Source organism: Siphateles boraxobius, unplaced genomic scaffold (assembly GCF_051911475.1).
Source record: "Siphateles boraxobius isolate OS27281-9 unplaced genomic scaffold, OSU_SipBor_1 9, whole genome shotgun sequence".
NCBI lineage: Eukaryota > Metazoa > Chordata > Actinopteri > Cypriniformes > Leuciscidae > Siphateles > Siphateles boraxobius.
The window spans coordinates 16323235-16345443 of NW_027509219.1; the positions used below are offsets into that span (position 1 = coordinate 16323235).

The 22209-nt window shown below is 44.8% G+C and overlaps 1 protein-coding gene across 5 annotated transcripts in view; it reads left to right on the forward strand.

Moving 5' to 3' along the window:
• mvb12bb (multivesicular body subunit 12Bb) overlaps positions 1–22209 on the forward strand; it is an 85951-nt gene that overhangs the window by 11764 nt on the left and 51978 nt on the right. For all 5 annotated transcript variants that reach the window (XR_013201055.1, XM_077222866.1, XM_077222869.1 and 2 more), the window contains exon 3: positions 18087–18194. Coding sequence is in view for 4 of the 5 variants with exons in the window: in XM_077222866.1 (XP_077078981.1) it covers positions 18087–18194 (108 nt within the window). In the remaining variant the exon portion in view is untranslated. The remainder of the gene's footprint in view (positions 1–18086; positions 18195–22209) is intronic.

Genomic DNA, 22209 nt, shown 5'->3' on the forward strand with positions numbered 1-22209 from the left:
GACCACCGCTGACTCCGAGTTACGCTCGGCTCCTCAGCGAAAAGCAAATGGTGCGTGCATCCACTTCCGTATTTATACCCGCGCTGCGGGGCGGAGTGTGAGATGCAAATCTCGCACGCCAATGTGTATTGGCTCGTTCAATAATACTCGAAGACGATAGGCTCCCTAGCGTGATCCCATTTCAGTCGCGTCGACTACGTCCTCCGTTCCCTCCTTCAGGGAACGGTGGGTTGCATACGCAACCAGGACGGTACTGTTATTCACACTTTTAACTTATAATTTTGCAATAAAATTTAATGTGCTTTCTTTTTAAATGTAATATATATATATATATATATATATATATATTAGTGCTGTCAAACGATTAAAACATTTAATCGCTATTAATCGCATTAATGTCATAGTTAACTCGCGATTAATCACATTTAATCGCACATTTTTATCTATTCTAAATGTCTCTTGATTTCTTTTTGTCCCATTATTTTTTCTCATTTTAATGCTCTTATCAACATGGAAAAGTGGATCGGCTTGCTTTGTGCAAATGTTTTTTATTGAAAACAACATTGGCATATATTGTGTTCAATTTCACACTAAAACATTCTTACTTGGAGCAAATAATCTCTCACACAATGTAACACTGTCCATCAATAAAAGGGTGAAAGAAATACTGACGAGGTCCTGATATTGACGAGGGGGCGGAGAATTCGCATCAGCTGTGTGTGTGTGTGTGTGTGTGTGTGTTTGGCCATCATCAAGTGGTATTTCAGACTGGACGTGCTGCGATGATGATAGCTCAGTTCACAACGACAAAACACACAGATCACTTTGGTCTCGTCAATGGAACCATTTGGCAACTTTTTAAGTACGTTCCATTCAGAATCTTATTGGCATCCATTTCGGTGTCTCGCGCTCGTCATCCACTCAAAACTGGACGTTTTGAACGTTCCTATAACATTCAGAAATAACGTTTTTATAACTTAATGGGAACGTTATGAAAACGTTCTTATAACCTAAAATTGTTAGCTGGGGAAGAGGAGAGATTTGCGATTGCACTGAACACGTTTTAAGTGCAGGCACATATTGTCTGAGCGAGCCCAGAGAAAATTCTAACAAGAGCAGCGTGTATCTGAGAGCGCGCGACTCGAGCAGAGAGATTCGTGCTCGGCACATTATATTCCACGCGCGAGCAGAGAGATTCGCGCTCGCGCATCCGGCTCGCAAGCCCAAACAAGCATAGACATCATATATATGATATCTATGCAAACAAGTGTGTGCGGCGTGCCTGTTGTTTTGTTTCCGGTCTAGCTAGATCCGCTTGCGCTTTCAAAACGTCCATGCCGCGTCCTATTGCAAAAGCATGTGAAAAAAAAACTACAAAGTTTGCTAGGCCAAAAAGACCGTTAATCGCGCGATAAAAAAATTAACGCCGTTAAAATGGGTTTGCGTTAACGCCGTTAATAACGCGTTTAACTGACAGCCCTAATATATATATATATATATATATATATATATATATATATATTTATTTTTATTTTATTTTTTTACATGGTACATGGAAGTATATGGTAAGGTAACGTCTCGGTTACGGATGTAACCCTCGTTCCCTGAGTAGGGAACGGAGACGTTCTGTTGGATGACGACGAATGAGGTTTCGCTTAGAACACCTATCAACTTCGAGTATTACAAAACGAGCCAATGGCAAAAAAATGCCATGGGTCTGCGGAATTTGTATAGCGTATCTCCGCCTTACCTCGTGGGTATAAAAGGAGGACGCCGGCAATATGCAGATAAGTTTCTTCGCTGAGGAGCCAAGACTGAACTCAGGCGATCCCCGCGGTACAGCGGAAGTGGCAAGTAGACTGAACATCTCCGTTCCCTACTCAGGGAACGAGGGTTACATCTGTAACCGAGACGTTCCCTTTCATTGTCACTCCGAGTTCCGTCGGATGATGACGAATGGGGATACCAGTCTAATCACGCCACCTTCACAGCTGTCTTCCAGTGCCCTGCTTAAATCTGAGATCCCTGTCGTAAGACTAGCAAGGACTCCTATTTAACACATGAATACCAAGGTACACTGGGGAGCATATCCCATAGTTTAGAGGAAATATGCAAAATATTGCCAGCCCAAACGGGGGGGACTTAGAGAATACACATATGACCCGAAGGATGCATATGGAGAACACTGGGGAGTCTAGCCGCAGGTGGAATATTTCAATCCCAGGGGTGGCAAGGTGGCTTGCCAAGGGAAAGGCACAAAGAGCTTACAGTGGAAATACACATGTTGGGGTAGCTCCGGAGAGGGACCATGCACACGGGGAGGCACCTAGCCGACACTCAGGCAAGAGACACTGGCGCCGACATCAGGAGTGCAGGAGGAACTCAGGGCTTTCGGAGAAGCTCACCTGAGGAGAATATCGCACGTATCCAGTCCGTAGAGTGGAATGGCGAGCAAGCAAAGACACCTGAGTGGGTCCAATACTAGCTGGTAGAAGAGAGTACATGAGAGGACACTGGCTCCACTCAGAGATTACAGAATCTGGCGAATGAGTTAGGTGTCGCCCAGCCTGCAGCTCTGCAGATGTCTGTTAGCGAGGCGCCATGCGCTAGAGCCCAAGAGGACGCCACACTCCAGGTGGAGTGGGCGGTCACACCAAGGGGGCACGGTCGACCTTGCTGCTGGTATGCCACGCGATGCTGTCAACTATCCAGTGAGACAATCTCTGCTTGGAGAGAGCCTTTCCCTTCACCTTCCCACCGTAACAGACAAAGAGCTGGTCTGAGGTCCTGAAACACTGCGTTCTGTCTACATAGGTGCGGAGAGCACATAGTGGACAGAGCAGTGCCAAGGCTGGGTCTGCCTCCTCCGAGGGCAGTGCTTGCAGGTTCACCACCTGGTCCCGGAAGGGAGTGGTAGGAACCTTGGGCACATATCCAGGCCGGGGTCTCAGGAACACGTGAGAGTAAGCCGGCCCGAACTCCAGGAACGCTTCGTCAACGGAGAATGTGTGCAGGTCCCCTACCCTCTTGATAGAGGCCAGTGCAACCAGGAGCGCTATCTTCATTCGACAGGAGCTTAAGCTCCACTGATTGCAAAGGCTCAAAGGGAGCACTCTGCAGGGCAGTTAGAATCACCCCGAGGTCCCAAGAGGGAACGAGAGGAGGGCGAGGAGGATTCAGTCTCCTCGCTCCTCTCAGGAACCTGATGATCAGGTCGTGCTTCCCCAAGGACTTACCTTCTACCAAGTCATTGAGTGCGGCAATAGCGGCAACATAGACTTTGAAGGTGGAGGGAGACAGCCTTCGCTCCAACTCTTCTTGAAGGAAGGAAACATGACACCGACCGAACATCTCCAGGGGGTCTTCTCAGCGAGAAGAGCACCAGCTTACGAAGAGGTTCCACTTCAACGCGTAGACGTGTCTCGTGGATGACGCTCTAGCGGAAGTGATGGTAGCCACAACCGCAGGTGGAAGGGGACTCAAACCTGCCTGGTCCCGCCCAGGAGCCACACGTGGAGGCTCCAAAGATCGGGACGAGGGTGCCACAGGGTGCCCCGTCCCTGAGAAAGAAGGTCCTTCCTCAGAGGAATGGGCCAAGGAGGTGCTGTCGCGAGGAGTATGAGTTCGGAGAACCAGGTCCGGTTGGGCCAGTAGGGCGCAACCAGAAGGACCTGCTCCTGGACCTCCTTGACTTTGCGCAAAACCTGCCCAAGAAGGCTCACTGGGGAAACGCATATTTGCGGCCCCGCGGCCAGCTGAGCGCCAGTGCATCTGTGCCGAGCGTGCCCTCGGTCAGGGAATAATACAGGTCGCAATGGGTCGAGTCGTGAGAGGCAAACAGATCTATCTGTGCGTCCCCGAACTGGTCCCAAATCAGCTGAACCGACTGGGGATGGAGTCGCCATTCTCCAGGGAGGGCTGAAGCCCTGAGAGCTCGTTGGCTGCACAGTTCTGGACTCCGGGATGAAAATGGCTCGAAGCGACCTCAGATGCTTCTGACTCCATAAGAGGAGGTGGCGGGCGAGTTGCGACATACGGCGCGAGCGTAGACCACCTTGGCGGTTGATGTACGCTACTGTGGCGGTATTGTCTGATCGGACTAGTACGTGTTGACCCCTGAGCAATGCCCGGAAGCGGTGCAGGACAAGGCGTACTGCCAGCAACTCGAGGCAATTGACATGCCATACTGCTCAACACTACATGCGAGAATCACTGAGCTTCAGGAGCCTCCCCAGCCCTCCACCGAGGAAAGGAGTGGCCCTGCTACCAACTCCTGGAAAGAACTGAGTCTCATCTCTGAGCAGCCGATCTCAAAAGTGCCGCTTAACCTGGCGTTTACCGGGGGCGGGGCTGGAGAGGGCACCGCCGAAGAGGCCGACCTGGGATATGGGGGTGTCGAGCAAACGGGTCCGCCCGACATCGTGCACATCAGACCGGTCAGCCCCAGAATGGTGAACATCACCTGACTCTGAGAGCGTACGGCCACTTTCGTCGCTCGGAGAGCAAGGTCAGTGGCGGCGCGCAGCTCACTGAAGAGCCTCGGGTCAGTCCCGCCCCCCTGCATGTCCATGAGAATCTGGGTCAGGTAGACCAGCAGAACGGTCATGGGATGCAGTGAGGCAGCTGCCTGTCCTGTGGCACTATAGCATTTCGCCACAGATTAGTGTAGACGAAAAGAACTACAGGCTTCGGACGGGTGCTTAGGATTGCGCCGGGAAGCACTCTGAGGACACAGTAGCATGGCAACAGAGCGTTCAACCGGGGGGACCCCAGTGTACCCATGGGCAGCAGCCCCTTGGGGGGAGGAAAGGCGGATGAGACCAACGAGAGGACCCGTGATCTCATCATGCACGTCCGGGAGGAAAGATATTGGGGTTTGCCGTGGACGCGGGTCGGCGGCCTCACCCAAAAACCAATCGTCCCGGGAAAGCATGGCCGTCATTTCCGGATCAGACTCAGGCACAGCCGTATGCACACCAGAGGGTGGCAGTTGTGACGAGTCGTCATTTCCAGAAGAATCCACCCCACCTAGTGATGCAGCTACAGACACAGCATCATCGTCTGTAGCTTCAAATGAAAACACACGGGCCACACGAGGGTAGACTCTTGGAATCATCAGTTCGCTAGCGGGCACCGTCATTAAAGAGGGGGGCTGGGGTCGCGGACAAAGAGTCGGCGCCTTGTTCCAGACCAACACCCTCAGGTCACCCTGGCCACCAGCCGGGAGTCTCCACCTATATATGACGCGATGATCACGTTCCCAGAGAGAACATGAGTCATCCACGAGCGCTGTTCAAGCATGATAAAAGCCCAAACACACTAGACAGCGCTCGTGCCCATCAGAGTCCGATACCAGTCCGCTGCAACCAGAAATGCACGGGCAAGCCATCTTTAAAAAGACGTGCCGCGTGCGAGCTCTTTTATGAGAGGAGAAAAAACTCTGCGATGTTGAAGCGCACAGGGAGACACACACACTCTGGCAGATCGCTGGACAGATCAGAGGGCACTGTGAGCTCGCTGCAGATCGCCGTTACACCAACACCGGAGAGAGAAGCTCGTCTCGTAGAGCGTAGAGAGTCAGAGATGACTGTGGAGTGAAGAAATACTCTTGGCTCCGAAGCGTAAACATATCCTCATATTGCCGGCGTCCTCCTATACCCACGAGGTAAGGCGGAGATACGCTATGCAAATTCCGCAGACCCATGGCATTTCTTTGCCATTGGCTCATTTTGTAATACTCGAAGTCGATAGGTGTTCTAAGCGAAACCTCATTCGTCGTCATCCGACGGAACTCGGAGTGACAACGAAAGGGAACTAACATTTAACAGATCTTGCAGTTTTTTGTGGTTTTGGGTCTTTACGTTTAGGGTTACAAACTCATGTCATGTATTTTATAATGAAGTTTGGTTGTCTTGTATTGTGAAGTTTAGTTTCCTAGTTGTTGTTTTTTTTTGTGTTCAGGTGTGGTCTGGGCTGAAAAATAAAATTTTGCCCAATTTTTATGCCATTCCGTCACTAACTTCCCTCTGTCTTTATCACTCTGATGTACAACATTGCTTACTTTGCACAAGTGCCTACTACTGGCGGAACCCTTACACTGAGTTTGCCCTTTGCCACAATGGCGAATTTACATTGCAAAGGCAGCCCAGAAACGCTTCTGTAGTGCCAATCATGAGTGTCTTGACCCAGACAGTTTAATGCTGCTCAGAGGTGGCACAATTGCATTTAAGCAAGCAATTTTAACTGCATGCATATTGTTATACAAGGGGCTTAAGTGGGTCAGAGCAGACATAATTTAGTCTGGCTTTTATGCTGCATTGTGTCTTTACACAGATTTTTGAGCAGGCACAGAGCAGCCTTAACTCGGGTATGTAAAGATGCACTTGGAATCCCCAATGAAGCTGATTTATTATTTAGTTTTTTAAATGTGTTTTATGCACCATTGTATATAGGCCTGGATGTATGTTTGGGCTGTTGCATAATAAAATATTTAAAAAATGACATAAACGAAAATAACAATACAATAAACTATGACAATCAGCTTAACTCTTTCCCTGCCAGGGTTTTTATTAAAGAGTTGGCAGCAGGTAACAGCATTTTTGATATTCAGAAAATGTTCATGGCCCCCAGAATATTTTGTTGTATGAATAGCTGAACATGCAGTATATTAAAAGAAAGAAAGCTTCATTCTTTATTCTTTATTCTTTCAATTCTTTATTCTTTAGCTTCATGCATTTTTTTATTAACACCTGAATATGGGTAAGTTTCATTTAAAAAAGCATCAAAAAGCTGAAAAAAATTGTGTTTTTTCAAAGACTATGTCTGGATGGGATTCAGAACGATATTCAAAACATAGATGCCGTAGATGAGTCCATCAAAGCCCCAGAGCCGCACAGTCCTATAGCTCGTCCTGGGTCAACATTTCATTCGGTAACATTAGGCAGTTTTGATTTATATGCTGTTTAATGTTGATGATCATGTTGCATTGTGGTCTACGGATCTGCCTGAAGTGTACATGAGTAGACTCGCTCCCTTTGTTAAAATCGAGGGGTCAAGGGTCTGTCCAAATAAACTTCATTTGCCCACTTGATGAAGTTAAACACACTTCAAAATGGGTGGGGATTCCCCTGAGGGGAATAGCTTAGGGAAGTTTGCGAGTAAATGCCTAAAAGTGGACTTAAATGCAGCCAAGAATTGTCATAGATTATTTTATTTTTTTGATTAAGTCTAGTTTATCTGTTTATTTGTTATCTGGGACTACTTATAATTGTTTTGCCATTTAGCTTCAGTTTATTCAAGCCCTCAGTTTTCTCTTATCCTATATCAGGCATTGTTCTGTTTTGTTATTGTTAAGTTATTATTTTGGGGTTAATATCTTTTCATGTTGTTCTGGATGGTTCTTCATAAATAAATATGCATTTGGGTTGTTTTATTAACTTCTCTTCCCTGAAGGCACAGACATTATTTATTGACTTGGTTTGGTTTGGTATTTCGGCTCTTCCTCTGGCTGGCTCTGAGCCGTGAATCCTTCGGCCTATATCCTGAGGATAAAGATTTTAACAAATCTTTCAGATGAGGCCTCCAACAGAGCTTGGCACCAGTGCCCTGTGTTTGTTTAGGACTCAGATGGCACTGTCACAAGGGTGGCTGGTTCTCCAGCGCTTCTGCAACTCTCAGCAATCCCAGAGCGCTGAGAGGGAAAACTGGGACAACGGTATCAATGGCCTCTAGGAAAATGTTTTGTGTGTGTGTGTGTGTGTGTGTGTGTGTGTATCTGTTGTGTATGTGGGTGTGTCTCAATAAGATTGAGAAAAGAACCAGGGCGGAAAGAGAGAGGGGAAGTTTTGTGAATAAAACAAAGCACAAAGCAAACACTGTATAAAACAACACTGCGTTAAGCTTACGGGCAGCTCGAGTTCTTCCTCTCTGCTTTCCTTTTCTCCCTCCGTTTTCTTTCTTCTCTCTCTCTCACTTCCCGCCCAACCCACCAGTCCCCAACCGTTGCCGTCTCTGGCGGGTTGTCTTTGGGTTGGCATGGTGCTGGGGTTCTGCCCACTGGCGTTGAGGATCCGGTGTACGCCACATGGCATCAACGTGTTCTCAGAGGCCCTGTTCCGCTTGGCCTTTCCCTCCATCACACGCAGCAGGATGCAACTGTTTCACTTTGTTTGCACAAACAAACAAACACATTTATTTATTAACAACCTTTACACAAAAAAATATATATGCAAATTGAAAGATTGCTAGTAGCTAGTTTTCTTAAACTCTAAATATCAGCCGTCATTTATTTATTGTATTTTATTAACGAACTTCTGTCAATGCATCTCACTTTGTTTGCACAACAAATGCTTATTTATTAAAAAATGTTATCCAACCAAAGATAAAAGAAACTTAAACGGTTTGTTTGTTTTTAGCTGCTAGTTTTAGCAAGTGTTCTGAACTTTGAATAAGTTGTACTCTGATTATCAACAGCTTCAAACAGCTCTCATTTGTCTCGCTTTGTTCACAAAAACAATCTTACCCTTTTTTTACAACCAAATATAAACAAAAGCTGATTTTTCAGTAGCTAGTTTTAGCAAGTTTTTAAACTTTTGACCCTTCTTGACTTGAGTCAAGAGTACTTGAGTATCCAGCAGACTGCAACGGTTTCACTTTGTTTGTGCAAACAAGCATGTTTATTCATTAACAGCCTTAAAGGCCACCTATTATGCCCCTTTTTACAAGATGTAAAATAAGTCTCTGATGTCCCCAGAGGGTGTATGTGAAGGTTTAACTGAAAATACCCCACAGATGATTTTTCACAGCATGTTAAAATTGACACTTTTTGGGGGTGAAAAAAAGTGCTGTTCCCTTTCAAGGGAACTCGAGCTGCGTTGAGACGCGGTGGGAACGCTCTGCGTGATTGCGTCGTGAAGCACGTGTATAATCAGTCCAATGGAAGAGCGAGACGTCATAGGCGGTGACGTCATAGACCAGGAAGCTATAAAGCACACCAGAAAACAGACCGCGACAGCTTCTGTTGCCTTCAGCAAGCGATCTGTGTATTCTGTCCTTGTCATATTTATTGTTGTCTGCCAAGTTGCAATATATATATATATATTATGGCAAAAGAGAGCAAGCAGCTTTTGTGTTGTTCCCTGCCCATGTTATATCACGGGTGGGGACACACACATCAGCTTTTTGTTACTATTTGGGAGTGGAGCATGCCACAGTCAGTTCTCGAGGGGGCTGACTGTGAGCATTGCGAGAAACTGTCCGTGAGGACGCTCCGCTCCCGCCGGGCGTTCTTCGAGGAGGACGGTTCGGTTCGCCCTCCCCGCGCGGGTCCCGCTGTTGCCGATGCACGGCGGCGACTCGCATTTTGGGGTTCGCAAACGGATCTGACAGCGGGGGTTGGGACGGGCTCCGCCCTATCTCAGCTTTCACCTGCCAGATCCAGTGCTGGCGATTTCCAGTTCCGAGGAATTGGTATCGTTAGTGTTTTGTTTAGAAAAAGAGAACAAAACAAATAAAGATATTAAAAAAAAAGGCAGATGTTTGAGTTTTCAATAAATGAATAAATAAGTCAGCTCATAACTCTGTTGAATAAAGAGGAGCTTTAAAAGGAGGTTTATCTAGTGCTGTTGCTAGTTAAATATTTTCTGGCCAGCTGAGCTTTATGAGAGTGAAAATAAGGAGTTTATTAGATGAAATATATCTAAAAACAGAAAAACTCTGTATCTCAGCCTCCTCGTCGGGGACTGCCGTTTTTCCCTATCTCCACACCACACTGAGGTGTCAAGATCGTGGAATAAGTCCTTATTAATAAGTAGAAATAAGTTTCTATTTTATGTGTTTAATGCCCTACGTTTAAGTATCATGGTATGACAGTGCCTCGGGTTAAAGAGACGCTTGCTAGCTTTCTCTCTCCCGAGTCGGCGTCATAATTTTTAACCCCGACATTACCCACCAGCCATCTAAATAAAAATTTTTTTTAGGCAACGCTGGTGGGTAAATTATAAAGACATGTATGAATGTGAGGTTGTCAGCACTGACGCTATTCGAGAATTGCGTCGTGCAAAAACAGATAAACTATACTGGGGAGGGACGGTTTCGAGAAATCGTTTCTCCTCTGCGTCCTCTGGGTGGCGACTCTCTGAGGAGGGTCGCACACGGCCAGTTCGGTTGTTTTCCTGCTGGTGGCCACGGACTGATATATATATATATATATATATATATATATATATATATATATATATATATATATATATAACGTTTTTCTGATTTAAAAGTAAAGAAAAATAAGATAAAATTATGTCTGTTCTTCTGGATGCTCCGCTTTAAAAAAACTAAGAATAAACCGTTCAGCGGCGTTCCAGAGGTTTCTTCCTCACCAATCTATGTTCCTGAGACTGCTGGGCGGAGCAGTCTCAGTCTACTAAGCTCCTAGCAGCACAGCGAGCATCGCCATTTGGGCTCCTCCACAATCAAAGGGGACTTGGGTGGCGGTAGCAGTCTAGCCAGTTAGAGATATGCAAGATCTGAGGACTATTTTATCTCTAAAAAAGCTTGGACAATAGGAAGCCCTGATGCCGAGGCTATCAGGCTTCTAAAGGGTGGTCCCCTCCGGGGTAGGGATGGTTTTTGAGAAAATCGTTTCTCCTCGGCGCCCTCTGGGGTGCGACTCTCTGAGGAGGGTCGCAGCGCTGCCAGTTCGGTTTTCCTGCCGGTTCGCCGTTCAGGACACCAAGGTGTCAGTGTCCCCAAACGATCCTCCGAGGGGGGTCGTAGAGCAGTCAGTTCGGTTTCCCTGCCGGTTCGCCGTTTCAGGGTGCCGAGGTGCCTGCTTTTTCCAATGATCCTCCGAGGAGGGCCATTGGAACTAAGTTATTTAAAGGGAGGCAAGATCTGAGGACTGTCATCTCTAATAAAGCTTCTGAGGGCTCCTTCGGGGCAGGGACGGTTTTGAGAAATCGTTTCTCCTCGGCGCCCTCTGGGGTGCGACTCTCTGAGGAGGGTCGCAGCGCTGCCAGTTCGGTTGTTCCCTGCTGGTTCGCCGTTCAGGGCACCGAGGTGTCAGCGTCCCCATACGATCCTCCGAGGAGGGTCGTAGAACGGTCAGTTCGGTTGTTCCCTGCCGGTTCGCTGCTTCAGGGCACCGTACTGACTGTTCAACCAAATCCAGAGGCCAGTCTTGAGAGACTGGTTCCCCTAGTAGAATTTCTGGCAGCGTGGAAACTACTGCCACATATTTCTCGGTGGGTCCTGCACACTATAGAAAAGGGTTCAGAATTCGGTTCTTGTCCGCCCAGATTTCTAGGGGTCCTCCCCACTGTGGTGGACCCCGAGCAGGCTTTGGTTATGGAGCAGGAAGTACTGACACTTCTGCAAAAGGAGCTGTAGAAGGGGTTCCTCCTCCCGGCAGACAGTCAGGGTTTTACTGCCATTACTTCATTGTTCCGAAAGAGGATGAGGGGTTGCGTCCTACTCTAGATCTGCGTCAATTAAACAGCATATTATGCTTACGCTAAATATGATTGTGTCACAGTTTCAGTCCGAGGACTGGTTTGTCACAATAGACTTAAAGGACGCTTACTTATCTATCCATCCTCATCACAGGAGGTTCCTGAGGTTTGCTTTCAGGGGCGAAGCATACCAGTATCGGGTTCTTCCATTCGGCCTAGGTTATCACCCCACACCTTTTACAATATGCGTGGATGCAGCTCTGGCTCCTCTGAGATTCCAGGGCATTCGCGTATTAAATTATATCGACGATTGGTTGATTTTTAGCTCAGTCCGAGCTTTTGGCAGTTCAACATCGAGATGTCGTTCTGTCCCACATAAGGAGGTTGGGGTTGCGGCTCAACACCAAAAAGAGTGTACTCCTCCCAGCTCAGAGGACCACTTTCTAGGTGTATTATGGGATTCGACAACAATGCAAGCACGTCTGTCTCCTGCACGTATTTCTGCGATTCTCACAGCCGTAAAGAATGTAAAACTAGGTCAGTCACTCACTGCAAACAGTCTCTGAGACTGTTGGGGCTCATGGTAGTTGCGTCTAACGTAGTTACTTTTGGCCTTCTGTACATGAGAACCCTGCAGTGGTGGCTCGGGACCAAGGGGTTTTCTCCGAGGGGAAATCCGTTTTCGCATGATCAAGGTCACGCGGCTATGCCTTCGTGCCTCGGTCATGTGGAAGAAGCCTTGGTTCCTCGCCCAGGGCCCAGTGCTGGGTGCTTCTTGTCGACGCGTCACGCTATCGACGGATGCTTCCCTCACAGGATGGGGGGCGGTCATGAGTGGCCGCTCGGTGAACGGTCTTTGGCTGGGGCTCATGGCAGTTGTGTCCAACGTAATTACTTTTGGCCCTCTGTACATGAGACCCCTGCAGTGGTGGCTCGGGACCAAGGGGTTTTTCTCCGAGGGGAAATCCGTTTTCGCATGATCAAGGTCACGCGGCTATGCCTTCGTGCCTCGGTCATGTGGAAGAACCTTGGTTCCTCGCCCAGGCCCAGTGTTGGGGGCTTCTTGTCGACGCATAATGCTATCGACGGATGTTTCCCTCACAAGTCGGGGGCAATCATGAGTGGTTGGTCGGCAAAGGGTCCGGACAACACACTGATGGTCTCGTATATCAGAGCAGATATCCTGTTGAGGCAGGGGCTGTGGCCCGGGGAATGGAGACTTCACCCCGAGGTGGTGGAGCTTCTTAGGGAGAACTTCGGTCAAACTACAAGTCGACCTTTCGCATCGCTTGTACAATGCATTGCCCTTGTGTTTCTCCCTCACGCATCCAGCTCCGCTTGGACTGGATGTAATGTAATAGGTGTGGTTGCCACTACACCTATACGCTTTTCCCGATATCTTTGCTCCTGGGAGCTCTGGAGTTGTGGATACTGTGGGCTCGGCCTCTGAGGGGGCCCAGCTCATAGATTCAGGTTTCTCGACCGAGGTCGTGGAGACCATACTCCAGTCTAGAGCTCCCTCCACGAGAAGACTAATATGCTGTTCTCTGCCTGGTGCAGAGAACGCCTTCTGAATCTCGTGTCTGCCCTTTTTGGTACAGTACTTGATTTCTGTAATGAATGTTTCTTTGCTGGGCTATCTCTGAGGAGAGATCCCTAATTTCGTCTTCTCCGTGGTACATGAGGCTGAGGCCTGCACGTACTTGGATTTGCACCTGGTTGGTGGTAGTATTTCTTCACCCCAGATCGGGTTGTATTTCTAGGTCCCTACTAAATGTGCGGTCATTTGTGCTCCAGGCCTTCTGTCCTCCACCTTTAATACCCCAGATCAGGAAAATCTTAAATCTGTTATGCCCTGTCTGGGCTTTGGATGCTTAGGTCCACAGAGCTTCTCAGTGGCGTTTATCAGAACAATTATTTGTCTGCTTCGGGTAACCTAAGATAGGTTGCCCTGCATCTAAACAGATATTGAGCAAGTGGGTAGTTGAGGCTATCTCACTTGCTTATGAAGCGGCCGGACAGCGTTCACCTGTGGCTGTTCAGGCCCATTCTACTAGGAGTATGGCTGCATCTAGGCTTTAATTTCGGGTGTTTCCCTTCAGGATATTTGTAATGCGGCAGGCTGGTCCTCACCTCATACATTTGTCAGATTTTATGACCTACACCTCTCCACTCCCGGGGCTAGGTTGCTTGCTTCTAGTGTGCGCAAGGACTTCACACAGAACGGGCATTTGTCTTATGGCGTAGTGGGTATGGGGTTCCCACCGCGTCTCAACGCAGCTCGAGTTCCCTTGAAAGGGAACGTCTCAGGTTACGTATGTAACCCTGGTTCCCTGAGAGGGAACGAGACGCTGCGTTCTCCCGCCATACTTCCTGCATGCCCTGATCGACTTGCTTCAGGCTTTTTCAGAAGCTGTCGCGGGCTGTTTTCTGGTGTGCTTTATAGCTTCCTGGTCTATGACGTCACCGCCTATGACGTCTCGCTCTTCCATTGGACTGATTATACACGTGCTTCACGACGCAATCACGCAGAGCGTTCCCACCGCGTCTCAACGCAGCGTCTCGTTCCCTCTCAGGGAACCAGGGTTACATACGTAACCTGAGACGTTTTTGTGTGTCCCTTTAAATGCAAATGAGCTACTTCTCCCGGGACAGAGGGCAGAGCTTCAAGAGATCACGCTGCAGTCAGGACAATCTCATCTCACGGAATGAAAATATCAGAACACAGTGTTCAGTTCAAACCGGAGTCGGACATTGATGCCTACAGAGCCAACGAATATACAGGTCCTTCTAAAAAAATTAGCATATTGTGATAAAGTTCATTATTTTCCATAATGTAATGATAAAAATTAAACTTTCATATATTTTAGATTCATTGCACACCAACTGAAATATTTCAGATCTTTTATTGTTTTAATACTGATGATTTTGGCATACAGCTCATGAAAACCCAACATTCCTATCTCAAAAAATTAGCATATCATGAAAAGGGTCTCTAAACGAGCTATTAACCTAATCATCTGAATCAACTAATTAACTCTAAACACCTGCAAAAGATTCCTGAGGCTTTTAAAAACTCCCAGCCTGTTTCATTACTCAAAACCGCGATCATGGGTAAGACTGCCGACCTGACTGCTGTCCAGAAGGCCATCATTGACACCCTCAAGCAAGAGGGTAGGACACAGAAAGAAATTTCTGAACAAATAGGCTGTTCCCAGAGTGCTGTATCAAGGCACCTCAGTGGGAAGTCTGTGGGAAGGAAAAAGTGTGGCAAAAAACGCTGCACAACGAGAAGTGGTGACCGAACCCTGAGGAATATTGTGGAGAAGGACCGATTCCAGACCTTGGGGGACCTGCGGAAGCAGTGGACTGAGTCTGGAGTAGAAACATCCAGAGCCACCGTGCACAGGCGTGTGCAGGAAATGGGCTACAGGTGCCGCATTCCCCAGGTCAAGCCACTTTTGAAGCAGAAACAGCGGCAGAAGCGCCTGACCTGGACTGTTGCTCAGTGGTCCAAAGTACTTTTTTCGGATGAAAGCAAATTTTGCATGTCATTCGGAAATCAAGTCGCCAGAGTCTGGAGGAAGACTGGGGAGAAGGAAATGCCAAAATGCCTGAAGTCCAGTGTCAAGTACCCACAGTCAGTGATGGTCTGCGGTGCCATGTCAGCTGCTGGTGTTGGTCCACTGTGTTTTATCAAGAGCAGGGTGAATGCAGCTAGCTATCAGGAGATTTTGGAGCACTTCATGCTTCCATATGCTGAAAAGCTTTATGGAGATGAAGTTTTCATTTTACAGCACGACCTGGCACCTGCTCACAGTGCCAAAACCACTGGTAAATGGTTTACTGACCATGGTATTACTGTGCTCAATTGGCCTGCCAACTCTCCTGACCTGAACCCCATGGAGAATCTGTGGGATATTGTGAAGAGAAAGTTGAGAGACGCAAGACCCAACACACTGGATGAGCTTAAGGCCGCTATCGAAGCATCCTGGGCCTCCATAACACCTCAGCAGTGCCACAGGCTGATTGCCTCCATGCCACGCCACATTGAAGCAGTCATTTCTGCAAAAGGATTCCCGACCAAGTATTGAGTGCATAACTGAACATAATTATTTGAAGGTTGACTTTTTTTGTATTAAAACACTTCTTTTATTGGTCGGATGAAATATGCTAATTTTTTGAGATAGGAATTTTGGGTTTTCATGAGCTGTATGCCAAAATCATCAGTATTAAAACAATAAAAGACCTGAAATATTTCAGTTGGTGTGCAATGAATCTAAAATATATGAAAGTTTAATTTTTATCATTACATTATGGAAAATAATGAACTTTATCAAAATATGCTAATTTTTTGAGAAGGACCTGTATGCTGCATGGAGATAGAACTGGTACAGTTTAGTTTAATTACGGTTACAACTTATTTTTTATCTTGTTTTTATCCTCTAATAGTACAAGACTGTTGTAGCAGACCGCGTCCGAATGATGGCCAAAACTTTACTGATAAGTTTTATGAAGTTTATTGTACTTCACACAAAAGGTGAAGCATTTGTTTGAGTCCAGAAAATCACCGTAAAAGCTGAATAAACAGTATAAGAAGTGCGCATTAAAGTCTTATTAATATACTCTCTCTCCCCCTTGCATTATCATCAGCATACACTGCGAATTACACAAAAACACTCGTTACAACTAGCAGTAAACAAATATATACCTTTTCAGTGGGTGCTAAATAAACTGCTAAACTTTATATCCGTAAAACAACTCTGATGAACTGTTATAAATTGCGCGCTGTCCCTTTAATTACTGCCGTGACCAGTATCACTCCGGAGACTGTAAGCTGGATCAACGAACACAACAGTTGGTACAGATCCATCCTCGAGTAACAACTTTTTAGCAAAGTCTGCTTTGTACTGACCCTCGTTCACAAAGCAGTCTGGTGTAAAATGATTTGCGCTGAACAAAAACGCATTTAGGTAGATTGAGGGTCGCATTCCCTTCAAAAACATAAGTAATCCACTGCGTCTTCAGCAGCTCAGATGTTGGGAGTAAATGAAAACTGGGATGTTCATTCTTACATCCAACAACAAAATACCTAAATCGCTTAGGAGACATTCTTGTTTACAGCTGCTCAGTGCTCCAGCGTCGAAACAATTGCGGACTGCAAACAGCTCACTTAGGGCAGGTCTATCCTAATATGACATTGTCAGTCAACAGTCATGGACGGGGCTTGTGCAAAAGTACATCACATTGCCCAGAATCTGAAAACGGCTTGTTCTGAGACACTGCTTATGATTTATGGGGATTTTAAAAAAAGCACTGGGTGGATTTGTATCATTATAGGCTGGTTGTGTAAACACACTGCCAATGCACATTTATGTTCAAACACCATGCAAAAGTGAATTTTGCATAATAGGTGCCCTTTAAGAGCTAGTTTTAGCAAGTGTGCCGAAATTTGACTTTTAAACTACACACATTTCAAATCTGTTTATTTATTAACTAACTTTAGACAACTATATATGACCAACAATTGTAGTTAGTTTCAGCTAGGCTTCTGAACTTTATCAACAACCTCTAAACAGATGCAAATATACATCAGCAGAAAGCAAACCACAAGACACAGAATACTTATATTTAAGCGTCTTTCGATTGTTTAATTTTTTTTTTCTCTTTTTTTCTCTTCTGAGAAGTAGAGATGTCTCCTCCCTCTACTAGTCCCAATACTTAGCAACTGTTTCCACATTCAGGCTGCTTTGCCTGCCCCGGCTGCACGGTGGCATACTGACTCCTTTGGTGCCTGGTTCCTCCCTGTTTGACTTTGGGCTTCACAGCTCCAGCTCTTTGTTTACGCTGTCAGGAGGAGCGGGGCACTGACCTGGAAAAAGTGTCCAGGATGGGTTGTCTTGTAAAGGGGGGAGGGAGACGGGAAGGAGAGGAGGATATTGTGGTTGATGTATAGACTCCCCCTGAGAGCTTTGGTCCTAGCCAACGTCTGCGGATGCTGTAGCCCCACCACACTCTTGCTGTCTCTGCTTTTCGTGTCAGCTTTTCTGAGAGCATACTGTATGCCTGTCAAGACTTCACATAAGATCAATTTAGTTCACTTTAAATTTGAATTAAGGTAGCAAACTGGATGCAGAATTGTACTTTCTTAAATTATAATTTGAAATATCTCATATAGTTGTTGTAAGTGTATTTATTTAAATAATTGATTGTTCAGTATTAATATCCCATGAACTGCAATTTTGTAAATTCCACTTCCTGTCATTGCAGTTCTATTTCAATATCATTTGGCAAATTTCTAAATCGTGACTGCCATTATTTTACTGTATTTCAAAAAGGGAGCTGCTTGATCTCTGCAGTGCACAATGAAGTCTCATTTAGCTTGTTCAAAGGCCTTCTTTTTGAGGTCTTGTTTCATCCTTGTTGTCCCATGGGGGGTTTGATGGTATTTTTACCCTTTTTAGGAGACTGAGGATTCTTCTGCACTTGTGAAGGGCTCTAATTAAACGGAGTGAGAGCTCAAGCAAGCCAAGTAGGCGCATAGCAGGGCAAAAAAAAAGGAAACATGAATATGGTCCATACATTAATTCGTTCTCACATCAATGCATTCTCCTCTGTGTATTTTTTTTTCTTTTCACGTAGGTTGCACAAACAACAGATGGCTTCGACGCCAACCTGTGGAAGGACAGCATATTCAAATCCAAGGTCACCCGCTATCTCTGCTTCACCCGAGCTGCCACATCCAAAAATGTAAGTGAAAACATGTAAGTTTTAGCATCATTGCGAGTTTTTCTTCACACGCCGTCATAAAGTGCGTTTGCACCGTTTGCTTCAGTCCATCCCTCATTAGGGTTCTGCACAGATCTTTGATCACAAATTCCTTCAAAATATGTTCTGTCCTTTAAAGTGAAGTATTTAAACCGAATGCAAATACTTCTCTGCATTTAGAATGGTTTGAAGTCCCAACATGGTTGCATTTGAAAATTTGTTGATGATCTCCAGTTCTCCCGAAGGAATTTGGTTTATGATTATTCATAAACGCAACTCTCCACGTTAGTAGTTTACGATTTCATTTGGCTCAATTAACCTGCTCCCTATAGACAGTTTGAATACCTCCCAGCCATTCATCAAAGATGGAAAAAGCATCCGAAAAATGTCAAACTTTCGGTTATGGAGATTCTTGCTTATGAAATATGGCACATCAAACAGCCATGCAATATGCTAGCTAAAGGAGCACCTATTTAAAAAAAATTCCTCTGTGAATTGGAACTATTTGAACATTTCCCTCCCTTTCAGCTGAGCTAAATTGAGAATGAGCATCTTTTTATGTGCAGGTATCTGTCTCGAAAGTGAAACAGGTGGCCCAGTCATGCTGTTTAGGTTATCGGTCTTCATTTAAGCTGAACAATGGAAAGTTGAGTTGCCCTACCTTTATTGGTCCTCCATTTGCTGTGTAAGCGAAGGCAACACATAGCATGTCTTTTTAGAAAACATTCTATACTTTATCTCTGTCTTGGATTGAAATCCCTCAAAACTAGGTATTTATTGAAAGAAACTGACCTTGTGTTCATAATTGGGTTTAACCTGCTGATAGGTTTGCTTGTAATGTTTGTGAGGATGACAAAAATAGGCTGTGGCTAATAAGCTTGTTTTGGTGGGTCATTGTTATTCAGTGTTGCATCTCACCAGTGCATCTGTTTTTCCTTTAATACTCGCTGTTGCCACAAAATGCCTTTCACTGATTAATGTATGAATATTTTTTAATTTTTTAATGTTTTAATTTAAGCCTATATATATATAAACATATATATATATATATATATATATATATATATATATATTGATATGAAGTGGTGGTCAGAATTAAAGGCACCCCTGGTAAATATGATCAAAAATGCCTGTAAAAAAATAAATCTGCATTGTTTATCCTTTTGATCTTTAATCAAAAAGATTAGCAAAGATCTAACCTTTCATTGAAGTAAAATAATTGAAAGTGGGGGGGAAATCACGTTATGAAATAAATGTTTTTCTACAAAACACATTGAAAATGTTGACAAAATGTTTAGTCCCAATTACACTTTAACCCACCCACCCTTATACTTAGCCATTCCACCAAACCTGTCCATGACCTTACACGTATCCCACATCTTATCTTATCTTTATTTTAATCAGGGACAATACACATTAATAGTACATAACAATATGTAAAACTTTTGCCGTTTTTGCAAGACAAACATGATGGTAGAAGGTATATGTGGACACTCTACAGAAATATAAACAAACTGCTTTTGTGTGACGCATACATGTCGTCATCGTCTTGTGGCTCCCTACCCGTTCTGTGATTGGTCCCCTCCCTGAGGCGAAAATCTGGTCCATGGAATCCAGGCTGCCTAGATTTATGTACATCTCCCGAGAGTAATAACAGGGTCAACAGGATATATCCAATTAAAGACCAGCTTACTTTGGCCTGTTTGACATTCTTTCCTTGTCGTTTTATATGCTGGTTTTGGTTATTTATTGCTTCATATACAAGTATGTTGTTATAACTGAAAAATATGTAATCCGTCTTTGATATGGCGTCGATTGGATCAGTCTCTCACTCCACATGAACGGCCCAGATATATCGGGACATGGCCGCATCCGCATCGTAACTATCAGTAATGCAGCAACGTAAGTTGCTATAATCAACCACTGAAACTTTAACATACCTAGTTTATAGCCATTGTGGTGTTCAACGCTATTTAACTTATAGTAGTTTAGATTTGATTTTTGATGATCAAGTGGCAGCATGGGAACAACTGCCAGACTATCCTCCGCCGCCATCACTCTCTGTTGAGAGTACATCAATAGCAAATTTATTTTTATTTATTTCAAATATATTTTATATATTTTTACAAGTTCTACACTTTTACTTCAGCAATAACAAAAGAAACAAAAAGTGTGAAGTTTGTCATTTTTGCTTATTCGTATGGTTAAATTTGATCATCAAAGGTCAGCAGCAAAGACATTGCTTAATAAAGTTAGATTAAAGCTGCAGTCCGTAACTTTTTTTATGTTAAAAATGTACAAAATGTATATAATAAGCAAGTACATCATGAATCCATTTTCCAAATCGTGTTTTTGTCTTATCCTGAATCACTCCGGTACACCTATAATAAGTGTTTATATTCGGACTAATTTAGACTGGTTCGGGTCGTACCACTGCGGAGTAGCCCAGTACCTGTGTGGCAGTTTTGTTTATTAACCCGCTTGGACACCAAAAGTTACGGACTGCAGCTTTAAATACATAAAGAATTTTTGTGTTATTTAATATTTTTTAATTATTGCAGGTATGTGTAATATTCTAAGTTTGAATTTCACTGTTTTATTCATTTTGAGGAATACTACATCTTTTTTTGTGAAAGTGAGATCTAGAAGTCTAGAGTCTAGAACTACAATAACCATCATGTTTACAAAGTGAACACAAAGCCTCTGCACGTCCTCCCGATTTCTCTCAACATGGGGACAGCAGAGATGTTTGTCAATAAAGGGGAAAACAAAGCAACTTGCGTTACTTATATTGGAAAAAATAACTAACATATTTTGTTGCAAAATATTGTTAAAAGTAATGTTACTTAAAAGTAATCTGATTACATACAGTAACTTGCATTACTTGTAATGCATTACCACCAACACTGGTTTAACCAACCAACCAACTGGTTGTGATTTCCAGCTGATATTAACATTTGAAGAATGTGTCCCGACTACAGTGAAGCCATAAACTCGTCTTAATACTGGATGAAAACAGGGCAATTGTTTTACCAAACTCGCATTCGTTTTGTGAAATCAAGTCCCGCCCTACTTTTTAAGGTGCTATATTGTTATCACTGCAGGAAAACTACTGTACATCTTCTAAGATCCATATTATGAGATTCAGAGATGACTTTGCAATCCGCTGTGACTGGTTTACCCAGGACAATTCCTGCCTGTTGATCAAGTTAAATGAGAGCTGCAGTTTTAGTATGTAGCACATCAGTCCCCTCTGCCATCTCTCCAGCATGGAGTCTTGGAATGTGTGTCTGCACTGTTTTGAAGTCCCTGACGCTAATAAAACATGGCAGCGCCATCAACAAAGGCTATTTTGTCTGTCAGTCAAAGTGGCCCCCACTGTAATTGTCTATGACAAAAACAGATTCTACAGAATTAGCCAGTGAATTATGTGGTGGGAAGTAAACAGTTTGTGATTTATCATACTCAGGGTTGGAGGTAGATGGCCCTTTGTCAGGTCCTGATGGGAAAAATCTCTCCCGTGTCTTTTATAAAAGATAAAAAAAGTGTTAAAAAAAACATACCTCATGCATAGTAATAGCATTCATCCATATTCGTACCCTCAAGTCAGAACTATGAATAAAAATGGTCTGTAGTAGTAATAACTGCCGGGTAACAATAGCGACGGCATCCAGAATGTCGGACTCATCACGTCACGCTACGCTAGCTGCACTCTTTCAGGGCTTTTGCTGGATTATTGCTATTTATTACTGTGTAAAATGGAACCATAATGAGTCCAATCTGGGAAGGCTGAGGGAAAAAGTCATGCTTGAAAATGTCAACTAAACAGCTCCTGATTGTTTTCAAGTACTCCCTGTTCTGAAGCACAAGCAATTTGGCCTGCCACCGACTGGCCCTAGCACTGGGCTGCCATGTCTGAAGATGATGGCTAGCACACAGGTGCCCGCATGCTTAAAAGAGGGCAGCGATTCAACAAAACTGCGCGCCTGAAAAATAC